Source organism: Poecilia reticulata, chromosome 2 (genome assembly GCF_904066995.2).
Source record: "Poecilia reticulata chromosome 2, P_reticulata-male-v2, whole genome shotgun sequence".
In the NCBI taxonomy this organism is placed as follows: domain Eukaryota; kingdom Metazoa; phylum Chordata; class Actinopteri; order Cyprinodontiformes; family Poeciliidae; genus Poecilia; species Poecilia reticulata.
Window position 1 is genome coordinate 3729479 of NC_088831.1, and position 14907 is coordinate 3744385.

The 14907-nt window shown below is 41.8% G+C and overlaps 1 protein-coding gene across 5 annotated transcripts in view; it reads left to right on the top strand.

Moving 5' to 3' along the window:
- LOC103473550 (nck-associated protein 5-like) overlaps window positions 1-14907 on the top strand; it is a 137539-nt gene that overhangs the window by 99909 nt on the left and 22723 nt on the right. For all 5 annotated transcript variants that reach the window (XM_008423870.3, XM_008423910.3, XM_008423878.3 and 2 more), the window contains 5 exons: window positions 1583-1699; window positions 2854-2922; window positions 5380-5418; window positions 7487-7606; window positions 14078-14182. In XM_008423870.3, coding sequence (XP_008422092.2) covers window positions 1583-1699; window positions 2854-2922; window positions 5380-5418; window positions 7487-7606; window positions 14078-14182 — 450 coding nt within the window. The remainder of the gene's footprint in view (window positions 1-1582; window positions 1700-2853; window positions 2923-5379; window positions 5419-7486; window positions 7607-14077; window positions 14183-14907) is intronic.

Consider the following 14907-nt stretch of genomic DNA (forward strand, 5'->3'; position numbering starts at 1 on the left):
CGGCGCCGAAGCGGACATCACCCAACTGAAGACAAATCAAAGCTGTAAAGTACGGCTACGGATCTGAGCCACTGATGGAATCGAACAAGATTGAAAAGCTAATATGTGTTTGGATGAGATTGAATCAAAGTGAAAACAAAGTTCCCATTAAGAGGGAGCAGCGTTTGGATTCAGATGAGCGCAGCCATCTATCAGTGCCGCGAAGCTCAATCCGTCGGCTCTGCAGCACATTAACTAAAGATGCCAGACAGCTGACTGGTGGAGCTCAGGTAGGAGGCACAGGTATACCTCTTGGCGACATACCTTCTCTTCATCTGACTGAATAAAGTTAACAAAATGGAGAAAAGCTGCAAAAATTCATTGTAATTATTGGTATTAAACTTTTAAGCTCACTGCTTAAAAGTTTAAGTGGTGAGCCACAGCTTTATTTTTCAAATATTTTATGGTTGAAGACAAATCATATATATACACATTATGGATTGAAATGGTTAAATATTGAAGGAAAAACAATGTGTTGTTTATATACTATATTTGACAGCCAGGGGCGTATGGCCTGCTTTAATAAGCGGTGACAAACCCTTGATATCTACAGGGCTGGCTAAGAATTAAACATAAAAGACAAATACGTACTTTAAAGAATTAAAATGCAAATGAACACAGTTGAAAGAAAGTGGAAATGTATTACTTTTGTTAAGCTCCAGGCTATTTTTATTTTTATTTTTATTTTTACTTCAGCCTAAAAATTCCTTCAGTTATAGCAAAAAAAAAACAAAAATAAAAACCCTGCAGGGAATAGTTTCCTTTGAAAATTAATGGAAAGCCAGAATCTAAATATTAGACACTCATAATATTGAAGGAGTCAGAAGAAGAAGAAATTAAGCTAAAAAAGCAAGCAGTTAAAAACTGTCCCAAGCCACCCATCACGTTCACCCTAAGTCCCGCCCCTCAGACACTGTGTCCTATCAGGAAACGGAATCACCAAAGCCATTATAGGAGGGTCAGGAGTTGAGATGAAACATGTTGTTAGCTGCACCACTAGGTGGCGTCTGCGTGGTTCATACATTGGTGCATCCAGGGACACCTTAATGAAGCTCTCACTAGCAATGTTTCAATTACAAATGTATGTAAAGCTTTTCCATATTCTGCTAACGTCAAGAAACCCCACAATTTCATAATTGTGGTGTTTATATTAAATGAGAAAGTCACTTAATAAAGCATTAAAAATCATGGCACTGAAAGGTAAATGCATAATTCAGCCATGGCGCTAGCACTCATCATCTATCAACCAATCAGAGGAGACGTCGGCATCTTATTCAGGTGTTGGAGCAACAAGCTCCGCCTACTTGGATGTGGCTACATATGCAGCATTTTGGGGAAACTGTAGTCGGCCACTTTACAGAACAGTTATGGATTCAACATGTTGGAATGGCACACAGCATTTTATGAACATAGAAGTATCTGTCCCATATTTCTGTATTATTTTAATATTCCGTATTTTCAGATTGACCTGAGAAGAGGAGGACTCTGATGTGTAGATGGAGGAAGTGAGATAAAACTACTTCCTGTTTCCCCATCTCTGCAGGATAAACTGTCAGAGGAGGAGCAGAAACCGAACGACGACCCGGCAGAGAGCGACATGCCTCCAGTGGATCAGGAGGACAGAACCAGGCCTCTTCTGGAGCGCCTCAAGGCCCTGGAGGTGAGCTTTGATTCTAATCTATTTTAATTTAAAAATGTAAGTAATTTAAATTTAAATGTCGGACTGAAATAGGTTATTTTTATACCTTTAATTCTCGAGAAGGATATTACTGAAACTAAACAATAAAAGAAGATTATTGATAAAACACTCATACTGCTCTGGGTTATTTTTACATTTTTTTTTTTTATTTATTAATAAGAAAAAATGTTTTAGTTCTGTGAAAATTGTAAAAATGCTGTTATTTTCATGCTGGGCCACCAGGGGGCGATAATATCCACATCAAATACACGAAAGGGCAAAAAGCAGTTTGTGATTGGTCCAAAATACCTCTACTCACAGTTGTGATGTCTTGGTTTATGGAGAACATTTATAACATGTGAAAAGTGGCTAAAGATCCAAACTAGTGTGATAATTAAAGAGGAAGATGATTATTTATTTACCACTGTCGGATATTTCAACTTGTCAACTGGTGGTTCTGGTTCTGGTTGTTGTGCTTTTGGTGGTTCTGATGGTTCTGTCTGGTGGTCCTGGTTGTTCTTTCTGGTGCTGTGTGTGAACAGCCTGAATAAATCCGCTAAATCCTGTTGTTTTAAGATGATTCCTGTTCTAGCCGTAACAATGCGAGAGATGTGAGGGGTTTCCTAATAATAGAGGCGCTAACACAACAAGGCGTTGTTTAATTACTCATCAGTCCGCCTCCAGAACCAATTCCCACGCTCCGACGGTTTAATTAGTCAGCGTTTGGGCCGTGCTGGAATGTTTTTGGGCCCCAATTACGTTTTCCATGTTTCCGTGCAGGGCCTGGTGGGTTGTGCTGAAAGGGCAAAGGGCGAGCGGAGCGCAGCAGGCTGACAGCTCCTAATGCGCCGCCTGCCTCTGACAAATTGGAAACTCTGGAAGATCAATAGCGCGCCGCCTCGCCGCTCGCCAAGCAAAGGAGATATTCTTATTAGATCCTAACTCTCGCAGCACAAAAGTTCAACATCATAACTTCCGTCCCCTTGACCTTTCTCTCAGTTGCACTTGGTAATGCTTTTTATTGGCCGTCCCGGTTCAAAGTTGGCATCTGACCTTTGTTATGGAAGCCTCCCTCTGATTGCTGCCTGCGTTGCTCATCGTTGCAGCATGTCACTGAAGCGAGCGTGTTGTTTCAGGAGGAGAACTCAACCCTGGCCCTGGAGAACGAGAGCCAGAGGGAGCAGTACGAACGCTGTCTGGATGAGGTAAGCCACCGTCGGCTCCGCCGGCCGGGTTCTGCTGCACGGAGGTCAACACGAGGCCACTCACGAGGCTGCACAGAGCACGGCGCTGCCCGTTTACTGCAGCCATGGGCTCTAAACCACAGCATGAATGCTGAATCCACACGCTGAAACAGACACCAGCCTCATATTTCTCAAATATTATAACAGCAAACGACATGTTTTCAAATCACTTTGACCTTGTATTATGTTTAGAACAACACAAACAGTGTGAAATCTAAAATTAATGAGCAGAGCGTGCACCTATAGAATTGGCCTGATTCAGTGTTAAAGATGCAGCAAGTGAAATAGACTGCCACCTACTGCCACCTGAGGAGGAGTTGTACCTCGATGGCCAACCAGGTGTTGCCATGGAGATTAAAGGACTTCTCAAACAAGAATGAAAAAGTCAAAGCAACACTCCAGGCATGTTGTAAGGGAATATCATTATAATATGATAAGCTGAGAAAAGTTGATTTTACACGATGCTGTCCCTTTAAAAGTGGAACATAGTGACATCTAACTGTCAAACCTGCAAACTGCAACAATGTCGCCGTAGTCCATCTTACAAGACTAAGCAACCTTTATTGGCAGAGTCGACCTTTTTCAGCATGCGAAAAACGTCGACATCTAGTGGCAGAATCTGCAACCGCAACAAACCAAAGAACAATTTATAACAGAGATACGATCCAGTTTATCGTACTGTATCTGCAGAGTTGGGAAAGAGTGGCATCTGGTGGCAAAAACTGAAAACTACATCTAATCCAAAACAACCTGGTCTCCTTGAGACCACTGCGCCTATGGAAGGCATCTGAAAGTGCAGCGTTTCTGATGGTGACATCTAGTGGCACAATCTATAAACTGCAGCCAATGCTTTGATAATAGAAGGGCATATGGAGGCTGGTATTGTGTGGGTCAAACTAAACCACTAAACTAAACAGAACTTTGCATTTGGCTTTAAACCACTGTTACTGAGAAATAAATCATTTTAAAGGTTTTCAAGATTTAAAGAAATCAGAGGCATAAACTGATATCAGATAAACACCTCCTATTGACTCTTATGCTGTTTCTGCAAAAGTTACGAAAACAATTTTTCAAACTGATTTTAAAAGTGCAACATATGGAATAAAGTACCATCTAGTGACCCAATCTGCATACTGCACCAAACCTTGTATCTATTTACCTCTAAACTTTAGCACCAGGCAGAAAGCTTTATCCTGCAGTCAGCATTTAGTTGGACCCTTCCAGGTACCATTGTTTTCAAATATTAAGGCATAAGTAGCATAATTGTTGATATTTTTCATAGTTGTTATTGCCACAGTCGTACTGATTTTTTTACGTTTTAGTTTCAGGAAGTACATTTTAAAATAAATGTAGGTTTTTCTGGGAACCCTTTCTGATGCAGATTTTGGCATATCGATGGCACCCTTGCTGAGATCCTCGTCCTCCTGGCCTTTAAGCAAACATAGTTCAGTCAAAGTACAGAAGAGATCAGTGAATACCTACTCAACACTCACGCACACACACACACACGCACACACAAGCATAAAACAGCAGAAAACCGGTTCAGCAGACGACCAACACCTAAGTTATATGTTTTTAATCTTGTGCGCCTCCCATTTCTGTTGCTGCTCTGGGTAACTGCCCACATGGTTAGCCTCAGAAACGGGCAGCGCCTACCGGTAAAAACTTTGCTCTAAATTAACCGCACCAACCCTTCCTGTCGTTATTCCTGCAGCTCATTTGTAACTTTTTGCAGCTCCAGGGAACACGGGGAACGTTTAATATCCATAAGTGTGTGTCGGCGGAGCAGCTGGAGCCGTCGTTTACATAACAATAGCCCTTCAGAGCCTGCTGGTTATTTGAGAGGGCCTGATAAGTGCAGCTGGGGGAGCCGCAGCAGACTCTGGATCGCTGCGGGACAGCAGGTCCAGCAGGAACGAGTTGAGCGGCTCGTCCTGGAAGCCAAGCAGATTCCCCCGGAGGAGCAAGGGACAGGGATGAAAGGAAAGGAAAGGAGGAGGAGGGCTGGGAGCGATGCCCGGCTGCCTCTGCTAGCTTCTGGCTGCAGAACCGCTTAACACACTGATCTCCATGTTTACCCTGCTCTCTGCTCATTCAATAATCCGGAGTGCGGCTTCACACGCTATTAATGAGCAATCAATGATGGTAATGGGAGCTGCGTCTCCATTGGCCTTGTGGTCTGAGTTACACGAGGGTGTGAGGAACAGCAGCACTTGATCCAGTCAGGCCTCTGCCTGTACATCAGCCAGCCTGTCGATACGGCCATCAGGCAGAGAGGGAACAGGAAGGCGCCCCCTGCGCCACACCACAAAGACATAAACAAAACCAAACATGACGCCTGTTTGGGTTTTCCTTTAAAGCTGGAGAGTCATTTCATGCATAAAGCTAAAGCTGATCTTTCTCTCTTCTCTGTTTAAGGTTGCCAACCAAGTTGTCCAAGCTCTTCTCACACAAAAGGTTTGTTTCAAATGTTTCTGTTTTTTATTTCAGTGCAGCTCTCCGCACATTTCAGCTCTTGCTCTGATTTTGACTTATTAAAACGCAGAAATACAAAACTTCTCAATGAATATTTCCAGGGGAGGTGTTGGTGTTGGTGTTCCCGCTAAATCCTGAATATACCCAATTTGGGTTGTCTTGGAGTTTTTATCGCAACCTGTGGGGTTTTTTCCTGTCTGGGAACGAGAATACAACCTGCTGAATGTGACAGGTAGCCAATCAGAAAACGCGGTGACGTAAGAGCAGAGGGGAATCCCAAACAGCTGACATATCGCGCAACTGAGTCCGGTGGATATCGGAGATGATATGTGGAAATGTTTATTATTAAATCTAAAGGTCATTATTATGTTTATTCAGTTAAAAATGTTAACTATGAAAAAACATATCCACCTCCAAATCATAGTTCATCAAATAGAGCGGCTGCTTCCGTCGTCTTTTATCCACCGCCTTTTCTTTTTGTTGCATCTTTTATCTCTTAAAATGACTCCACAAACTATCACTATTGCTTCATCCGTGTTTGGTTATTCTAAATTTCCGCTATGTTGGGGGTTTTACTGGATTATCCTCTGGAATCGGGATGTTCGTGACTGGAATCGGTTCGTGTTGCTCCTGCCTTGGACACACAAACCGATCAAACCTGTCAGACATTTATCAGCTCTGTGGTCACAGAGGTTTGGAGAATCGGCCACAATTCTTAAATCTTTCCGTCTAAGTCAGACTTAAGACTCACAAGGTCTATTCATCTCCTCTCAACCACTGCCCAAACGCTCTGACTCTGGTCGCTATGGTAACGTTTACATATCCCTTCAAAATAAGATACAGATGCGCCACAAAAATGAACATTTTACTTTCGTGAAAACTTTAACTCACGATAATGACTAACGGGAGCCCTGAGCTTGTTTCTCTGCAACGAGACGGTCCCCTCTGGGAGTGATGGGAGACAATGACACCCGAAGTGTTGCTTATATCCACAGCCTGCTTGGTCTCTACGTGGCGAAGCAGCTTGAAGCTTCATTGCCTCATTAGCAGCCGGTCGCCGCATGTTACGCAGAGCGGGCTTGTAATGTGGGACTCACCTACCGGTCCGGGATAAATCCATTCTCCTGTCTCTTCTCTGGGCCTTTTCCCCTTTGCAAAGAAACTTTCCAAAGACATCTGATCTGTTTCTTACTCATTTTGCTGCTTGTGGCCTCAGTGTTGGCGCGCAAGTAACCGAGAGAATCCGGTTAAAGGATTTTCAAAATAAAATATCCTCCAGACTCAAATAATACACAAAACGGAAATATTTCACTATTTCTTGCGCGGCCCGGTACCAATTGGTCCACGGACCGGGGGTTGGGGACCACTGGGTTAGAGTGTGTGCGTGCATGTGTGTGTGGGGGCGAGGGGGTGTCTTTGTTGCTATTCTGTGTTGTTTACACACAAAAAAACAAAACAAAAAAAAAAGACTTTGGTAAGGTAAGATAATTTTATTCATATAACACATTTTCAGCAACTTTTATCAAAAAGTAATAAAAAATCCAAGACGTTTTCATTCCAATCCACCCCTGAGCATTTTTTTTTTTAAACATGCCTAACCCGTAGGGGGCAGTGCAGAGCTAAGCTAAAACCCGTTAGCCAATCAGATTCAAAACAACCTCGACTTCCTGTTTCGAATTCATCATGGCGCCATGATGGTGGTGGTGGTCACACAGATATACCAAACTGCACTTAAATAGTGAATTAGAATATGATGTTTAAAAAAGAAAGATGATGTTAGTTGGGAGTCGCGTCAAAGCCAGTAGTATGTGGATATATTGGCGCTTTATTTGTTACAGAACCATAAATCTGTTTCCCCATGAACACAGATAGTTGTTTTTTTTTGTGATACTAATTTGAGTTTCTGTGTGGATGAAAGGCTAAAACATATCAAAATGTCCTGGTTTTTTCCATTCTTTTTTGTTTTTTGAGAGAAGGTTTTTATTCTTTGGAAGAGCAGTGATCAGCGTTATGAACGTTAAACCCGGCTGTTTGTCTGTTTGTGTGTCAGGATCTGAGGGAGGAATGTCTGAAGCTCAGAACCAGAGTCTTCGACCTGGAGCAGCAGAATCGAGCGCTGAGCGTTTTGTTCCAGCAGAGGATCAAGCCCGCCTCAGACCTGCTTCTCCAGGTAAAAACCAGCTCCTCTTGACCTTTCACCTTCCACCACTCACTTAGGAAAATCCATTTTGATAAAACAATCTTTTTAGATTATAGCTTTTCAGAAAAATGTTCCCCTGTGTAAATAATCTCTTCCGCTGACACTTGACAAAAATAAAAGTCTGAGCTTTTTCTACGTCATCAGATCTGAGTCAGCCATTTCCTGTGGAACAGAAAAAAACCCATCTCCATCTCCTGAGGGAGCTTGTTTCGTTTCTGATTATTATGTGTTAAAAAGCTCTGGGTCTGACTCAGTCAGTGACGCGTTTGATTCGACATGTTTAAACCAGGATCTAGATGCATCAGAGTGTTTATTACACAATGTGTGTGACCTAAACCCAGTTTTTAAAACAAGTTGTGTTTTCTGTGTGCATGTAGCCCAAGGACAAACCCATGTGGGGCCCATTTTAAGCTCATTTACAACGTATATTGGCCCTATGCGTACCTGAAAACGAGATCTTGAAACAAACTTTTCAGGAATTTGGAACTGGCTATGACGACGCTGAAACACCAGTTTTTGGTCATACAGACAATCATCCCACATGGGGCCCATTTTCAGATAATTTTCTACCCATATGGACCCCATAGGGCTTAACATTTAACAAAAAATTGGATCCAGCCCAAATCAAAAGCAAAGTAAGTGGCTGCTTTTTCAGCCACAGGTCTTTGAATATTCTCACAGAACATCGATCTCAAAAAGTCTTAACTGTAAGACCAGTTTTTAAATTTGAGCATAAAATTTCATATAATAAATCTCTTTAAACAGAATACATTGATTTTAGATTTAATTCACATCTAGAACCAAGTGGGCTCATTATGTGTTCACACCAGACCTGTTCAGTCCGCTTTAATCCAAATCCAGTCCGTTGTGATCTGCGCAATCAGACTATGATGCAAACCAAAAAAATCTAACTATGTTCCTCCTACAAACCTCATGTCTCGGTTTGGTTGAAGTGAACTCTGGTGTGTTTTGAATGCACGTTTGAACACTAGGCAGACCGGAGACCGCTCCAAAAGCAGGAAGTGGACTAAAGCACAGAGCATTCTGGGTAAATACTACCAAAACAAACGCACTAGCCTAGCGCTAGCAGAAGAAATAGCTCATATGCTTTAGCCAAAAACAAAAGTGAAATAATCCAACCGTTAAAATCTGATGCTACTCCATTTTTGTTTCCATTTGGTGAAGAAGGAAGTTGCGGTCAGTGTCTTCTTCAGAGGCTTTCTTGTCATTTCTTTCAGTGGTTCTTGGTGCAGCGCCCCCACAGCCGAGGAGGGGAACAGGTTGCTCAAAGGGTTTGGTTTTTTGGACTCCGAACAAATGTTGCTGTTTTGGTCCCAGTAGAACAGAGTCTACTGGACTATCGGGAGGAAAACAGTCAGTTTGTTTGCTAAATCCAGTGGCTATGAGGCAAACACACTGTAGGCCATAGCTGTGATTCAAATGGATCGTCTTTCTGGTCCTTCATGGTAGAAAATCCTCCGTGTACGTATGAGCTCTCCGTTAAAACATACGCTTACGAAAGAAGACCTGCCACTCCCCGAAGAAAAGGACACTTTCAAATAATTGTTGAAATTGCTGCAGGGCAATTTACTGATCATATTAAAAGAACAAAAAAAAAGCAATAGAAATAAAAGGAGAAAAGAGCTGTCATTCCAGTCAGACAAGAGGAGACGGAGAGAGGTGAGGATGGAAACAGGAGGGGAAGATAAGAGAGAGAGAGAGAACAGGGGAGTGAAAATGGAGAGAGATGAGATAGCAGAGAGGCTCCGGCTCTGACAAGAAGGTCAAATTATGAAGAGGGAGAAACAGAGTAAATGGAGTAAAGACAAGAGAGAAGAAAGAAAGAAAATCTGTGAGTGCGTTTTAAAGGGATTTGTCAGTTCCTTGCTACCTCCTGTGACTTTATTGAGCAGAGAGGAGCAACGCTAAGTGATGCTGTTATATAAAAGCCTGGCAGAGGAATATTGATGATACCACCAAGAAGTCCAATCTCTCTGAAAAAGGGTGTAGACCCACAGAAACATGATGGACTGCAGCTCAGACCGCAATTTGTTTTTTCCTCTTCTTTGCGAAGGCAGAGATGCCATCTATAAATTAGCTACGCGTCGTCGTCAGGCAGGTAAAAAGAAAATTAATAACATTGTTTGTTTACGTAAGTGACTGATCAAAGTTCTCGAGTTCGTGACTGTCCTTTTTTTTCTTTCTTTTTTTTTCCTTTAAATTAGTCGCAACTTTCCCCACAACCAGCTGGGGGATTTATTGTAAGTATTAATCATAATACGGTGACGCTACAGCGGATGTTCGTTGCATTCATTATGAGTTGTGTTGTGTGTGGGAGAACTGTTAAAAACAGCTAAATCTGTCCGTGTCAGCGTGGACGGGGACATCCTACAGAGGATCTATCTGTTCTCCCTTCTATTATTTGACTGGTGTCCCAATTACAGAGCTATAGGGGAGGATGAAACGTCTTTGTTAGACGTCTGTTTAATATGAAGACACAAACAGCCAAAAAAAATGGCTTAGTTTCCAGCCTGGAGGAAGGTCTGCTCACTAAACACATGGCTAGGCTAAAAGACATAAACATCTCCAAGATAAAACTGTGTTCATCTTTTTCTTGTTGCTGTAAAAAGATCCAAGTTATCAGTGTTTTGGTAAAGAGAATTAATTTGAGGTAAAGATATAAAAAAAACAAACCTTGACATGTGATGAGCTACCGCGTCTCGCCCTGAACGTTAGCTGGAGGTAGGCACCAGCACACCTCTCGACCCCACTAAGGGACAAGGGTGTAAAGAAGATGGATGGATGGATGGATGTGATGAGCTAGCTTATTTTAGCCTACCTAAAATAAGCTAGCTTAATAGCTAGTGATTAAATTGGTCAAATTGATTAAAAGGTTAAGTGAAACTTTTTAATTTCTCTGTTTTAGTATTTTTCTTTTTAAATGAATGCTGGCAGTTTAGCTTCTATACACACCGGAGAGTTGTGAGCAGTTGAGAGACGCTCATCTGCTCACAACTTGATTCAAAAATTAGTATCGTGAGAAAATTATATTTGCTTTGTGTTAACATGTTACCTTAATGTCAACACTATTCCGATATTTTAATTGCAAAATAAAAACTAGCAGCATACTTATTTATGAAATACTTTAGTTTTTAAAAAAATGAAAGCAAAATTTTGAAAGGGAGTTGAAACTGTTGACTCTCACTCTCCTGAACAAAACAGTGTTACTTTAATCTGAGTTGTATTATTCTTGTAGTTTTGGCTTCTATTTGACAAAAACTTGAACTTGAATTCAGACATAAGTAGCTCCCCTATAAATATGATCCTTTACAATTAATATTTTAGCTATCAGGTTATATACATATATATTATCATTGTAAGTGGAGTGCCATAAAAAAAGTCTTTTTTTCTGAGTATTAACACTGATGACCTGAGTGAATACAAAAAGCAGCTTTTAAATGAGCTAAGTTTGATGAACTGAAATATTTAGTTATGATGCAACGCAAAAAGAAAAAAAAAATGAAAGTAGCGAGGTAAAAAAAGAATAATAAAACACTTTTTGAAATGTTCTTTCAGTGTTGTTGTCAGGTTGTGTGTTTGTGCGCGGCAGCAGAATATTAAGACAATCAGAAGAAAACGTTTGGTTTATGAGAAGCAGATAGTTGGGTGGAAACAGAAACGCCCCACATGAGATCCTCCTCCATTTTGTCTCCAGGAGCCACATGGAGACCTAATCAGGCGTATGAGCGTTGGGTTTCTGGACCTCTTTTTGCTTATCAGTAATTAAAGGGCCGCGGCTCCCCACGGCCTCTCCGGTTCCTCTGATAAAGAAGCGCTAACGCTCTGGGAGGGAGCCGCGGCAGAGGAGCCGAAACGCTTCCCTCTGATTCCATAAAGGTTTTTGGCTGGATGAAGCAGATATGTGTGTGACTGCAGCTTTATCTGCGTGTCACATTTGACAGGTGTCACATGAGTCACCCATTACTGGGGAAAACGGGCGTTTTTTGTTGTTGTTGGGGTTTTTTTCCACAGTTCACAACACAGGATGTTCAGCTGAACCTCATTAGGAAGAATAAAATAATAATAATAAGACAGAATGTTAGCAGGCTGCTTACTTCCACTGGAGTCCTTTAATACGGCAGCAGAGGATTTTTATGTCGAAGGCCGATCGTAATAACCCCAACTTAAAGAAAGGCTGTGATGGCTGCAACTGTTGATCACACCATGCATCATGTGCCTTCCTCTTTCAATGTGTGTGTGTGTGTTGAGACTCTCCCCCCAATGTGAGTTTTTGACAGCGGTTGCCGATACTGACGGATTTGTTTGGAAGCTGCCTATTGCTGCTATTCCAGGCTGATATTCATTATCTTGAAATATGGCTCCTGTCAAAACAAAACAAAAACACACACACACAGCTAACAAACAGCAGAGGGGCTTGCTTTCTTTTTTTTTTTTTGTGTGTTCGTCTCCCTCGGAGTCTGAAGGAAACTTCTCAGGCTGCAGACGTTCAGAGGCGCAACTATTTGCATGATGGATTACGGGAACTTTAAATAAAAAAAATCTGTGACTTTGAGCGTCGGCCTTGAGACTGAAAAAGAGAGAGAGAGAAAAAAAAAAGGGCGGCTTCGTCATCTTCCATTTCCTTCAGCCCCCCTCCCACCCGGTGACCCGGTGACACTATCGACTGCATGGCTGATGAGGATGCTGAGGAGGTGAAATGGAGCACCGTGTGATAAGATCGAGGGCCTGCGACGTGGCGGCGGCCGCTCCCAGCCTGCAGCGAGGCCGACGCTCACGCAGGCCACTCAGACAAAACTACCAGGATTTCATCAAAGTATTGCTTTACTGTGAAGTGGAAGGAAGAAACACACAAAACGCTTCGTCTCCTTTTTACTCTCATTAGCAGAATAATTCTGTAATATTACCAGGAGAAAGTGATGAAATGATAAAGTTGTTTTAGTCAGAGCAGAGCTGGGGTAACGTTCTCCAGCTCAGTCCGTCCGCTTTGTTCCTTCCCAACAGAATCAGTTGTTTACAGAATTATTTAAGATTTCTGCCAATTATAAATAATAATTTGATGCGGATGTGTTAACATTTGAAGCCAGTGCCGAAGCAGAACTTAGATTACTGTTTCATTCTCCTAATGAATCTATATGAATCTATATTGGTAATATTATCACATCATTTAGATTTTTTTCTACTATTATTTTGAGTCTTTTGTCATACAAATTTATTTGCATAATATCAGTTAGTATGACTTTATTTTTTACTTTATTCTCTTCATATTATCACTTTGTTCTGGCCCTCGTACTCTGTTGTAACCTTCATGACAATTAATCATAATTATTTATTTTATTATTAGTACATGACGTCCATGATGCATAAGTTGAGTTTTAATAATTTCTGTGTAATAAATGACTCGGATTAGTTATTATTGGGCATAACTCTGGATGGAGGAACCGTTCTTCCGTTTTGGTGTGACTTCGTTCTCATGTTTTCAGATGATGGTTATTCAGAGGCTCGATGCTCGCAATAAAAAACAAGCTTTTCTTTTTAATGTTTTGCAAACATTTGAACAAAAAGAAAAAGAAAAAAAACAAAACATCAAAACCCCGATGCTTTCATGCTCTGAGTGAAATAATGCAGGCGTTCAGAGAGAAGTATTTGGTGAGGAACAAAGGAAGTCGATATAAACCGAAGCATTTCTCGCAAACAAAATCACCTCTCGCCGTTTATCTGTAATATTTATGAGCGTTTAGCTTTGCGAGCGGATCAGATGAGCAGAGCCGTGTCTGTACATGCGGTCCCTAAGTGAGGCCTGCTGCTGCTGTAACTGCTACTGTAGCTGCTGCAGCTGCTGCTGCCGCTACTACTGCTGCAGCTGCTGCTGTTGCTGCCGCTGTCAGTGGAAGTGTAGCAGAAGATCAAGTGTTCTGCTCCTCTTTATTTCCAGCTTAAGTTAATTTGAGCGTGGGGAATGGAGCGTAATTAAGTTCTGAGATGAATGTGTGGGAATGCATTTGGTTTTGAGTCCTTCCCTCTCATGTGTGAGAGTTAACTAACAGAAGAGAGTTGGACATAAATTTAAGGGAAGCAAATCAAATGAATCCCCAGCCCCCCAATGTAATTATTTCCTATTCACACTGTTTTTTTTTTTTTCTTTTTTGGCCGGCTGATGACTGTAATGACTTTGAGAGAAGAAGAATCGGCTCCAGCGAAGGGAATCTGATTTGTAAAACAGCGCTCAGCCTTGACCCAAAGTTCTCACTGTTTCATATTTGGACCGCGCTTATAATTCAGTTCGGTTTCTGACTTAAAAAGAGCAAAGAATCAATAAAAATCCTCACATCTTTCTGCGAGGCTTGCTTCAATCTCCCGGGCTCTCTGTAGCTGAAACTCACCGCTCCATGTCCTTCGCTCTCTTTCTGCTTTGACTTACAGAAGCTGCACTCTCGTATCATGGATCTGTCTGCGGCCGACCTGCTGCTGGAGCCCGAGAGGAGCAAGGCTTTCCTGCTTTCCAGGAACTCCGACTCTCCTTCTGCTGTAAGCCCCCCAAAAACACATCTGCAAACCCAACGATCAGGGGTCGTGACCTTTCTGAATGGAACCTCTGGTGTCGCTTGGCACTAAGAGGCATAAATCCTCGTCGTGTTACCAGAAAAGCATCGATTCAGACTCCACGTCAGTTAAAATGACTCCACAAGACACACTGGAACATTAGTCATCTTATATATTATGCATTAAGGCTTGAAGATGAGTTTTCTCCTCCCTTTTTTTTTTTTTACCCCTGAGAATGCCACCTGATCAACTGAAACCAGGAAAGTGAATTATGAATCCTCTAAATGTCCACATATCCTTCAGACCCAAGTGGGGCTTTTTTTTTTTTAATCGCTCCGTCTCTGAGGTTCTAATTTGATAAACGTGCGGGGATGTGGCAGCAGTGCATGAAAATTAGATATCTCCGCAACAACTGCAAGATATTTCTCTGGAAGGATTTGGTTGGTCAGTGAGGGTCGATCCTCGCTGAAATACCACCAAGACGGCAATTAGGTATGCAACAGCAACCAGAGCTCAAAAGCGAAGCAGCTCTCTGATTCATTGGATGTTGAAAAGGAAAACTAGAACTGGATGCTAAAGTTTGACTTTCATTTACACAGAGTCAGAGTTATAATTAGGAGTTTTACTTCCTTTATCGTCACCAGTCATGGTGATGACCAGTTTTCAGCCTTCAGTCTTAGCAACTTCAAATTTCTACAAATATCCTGAGC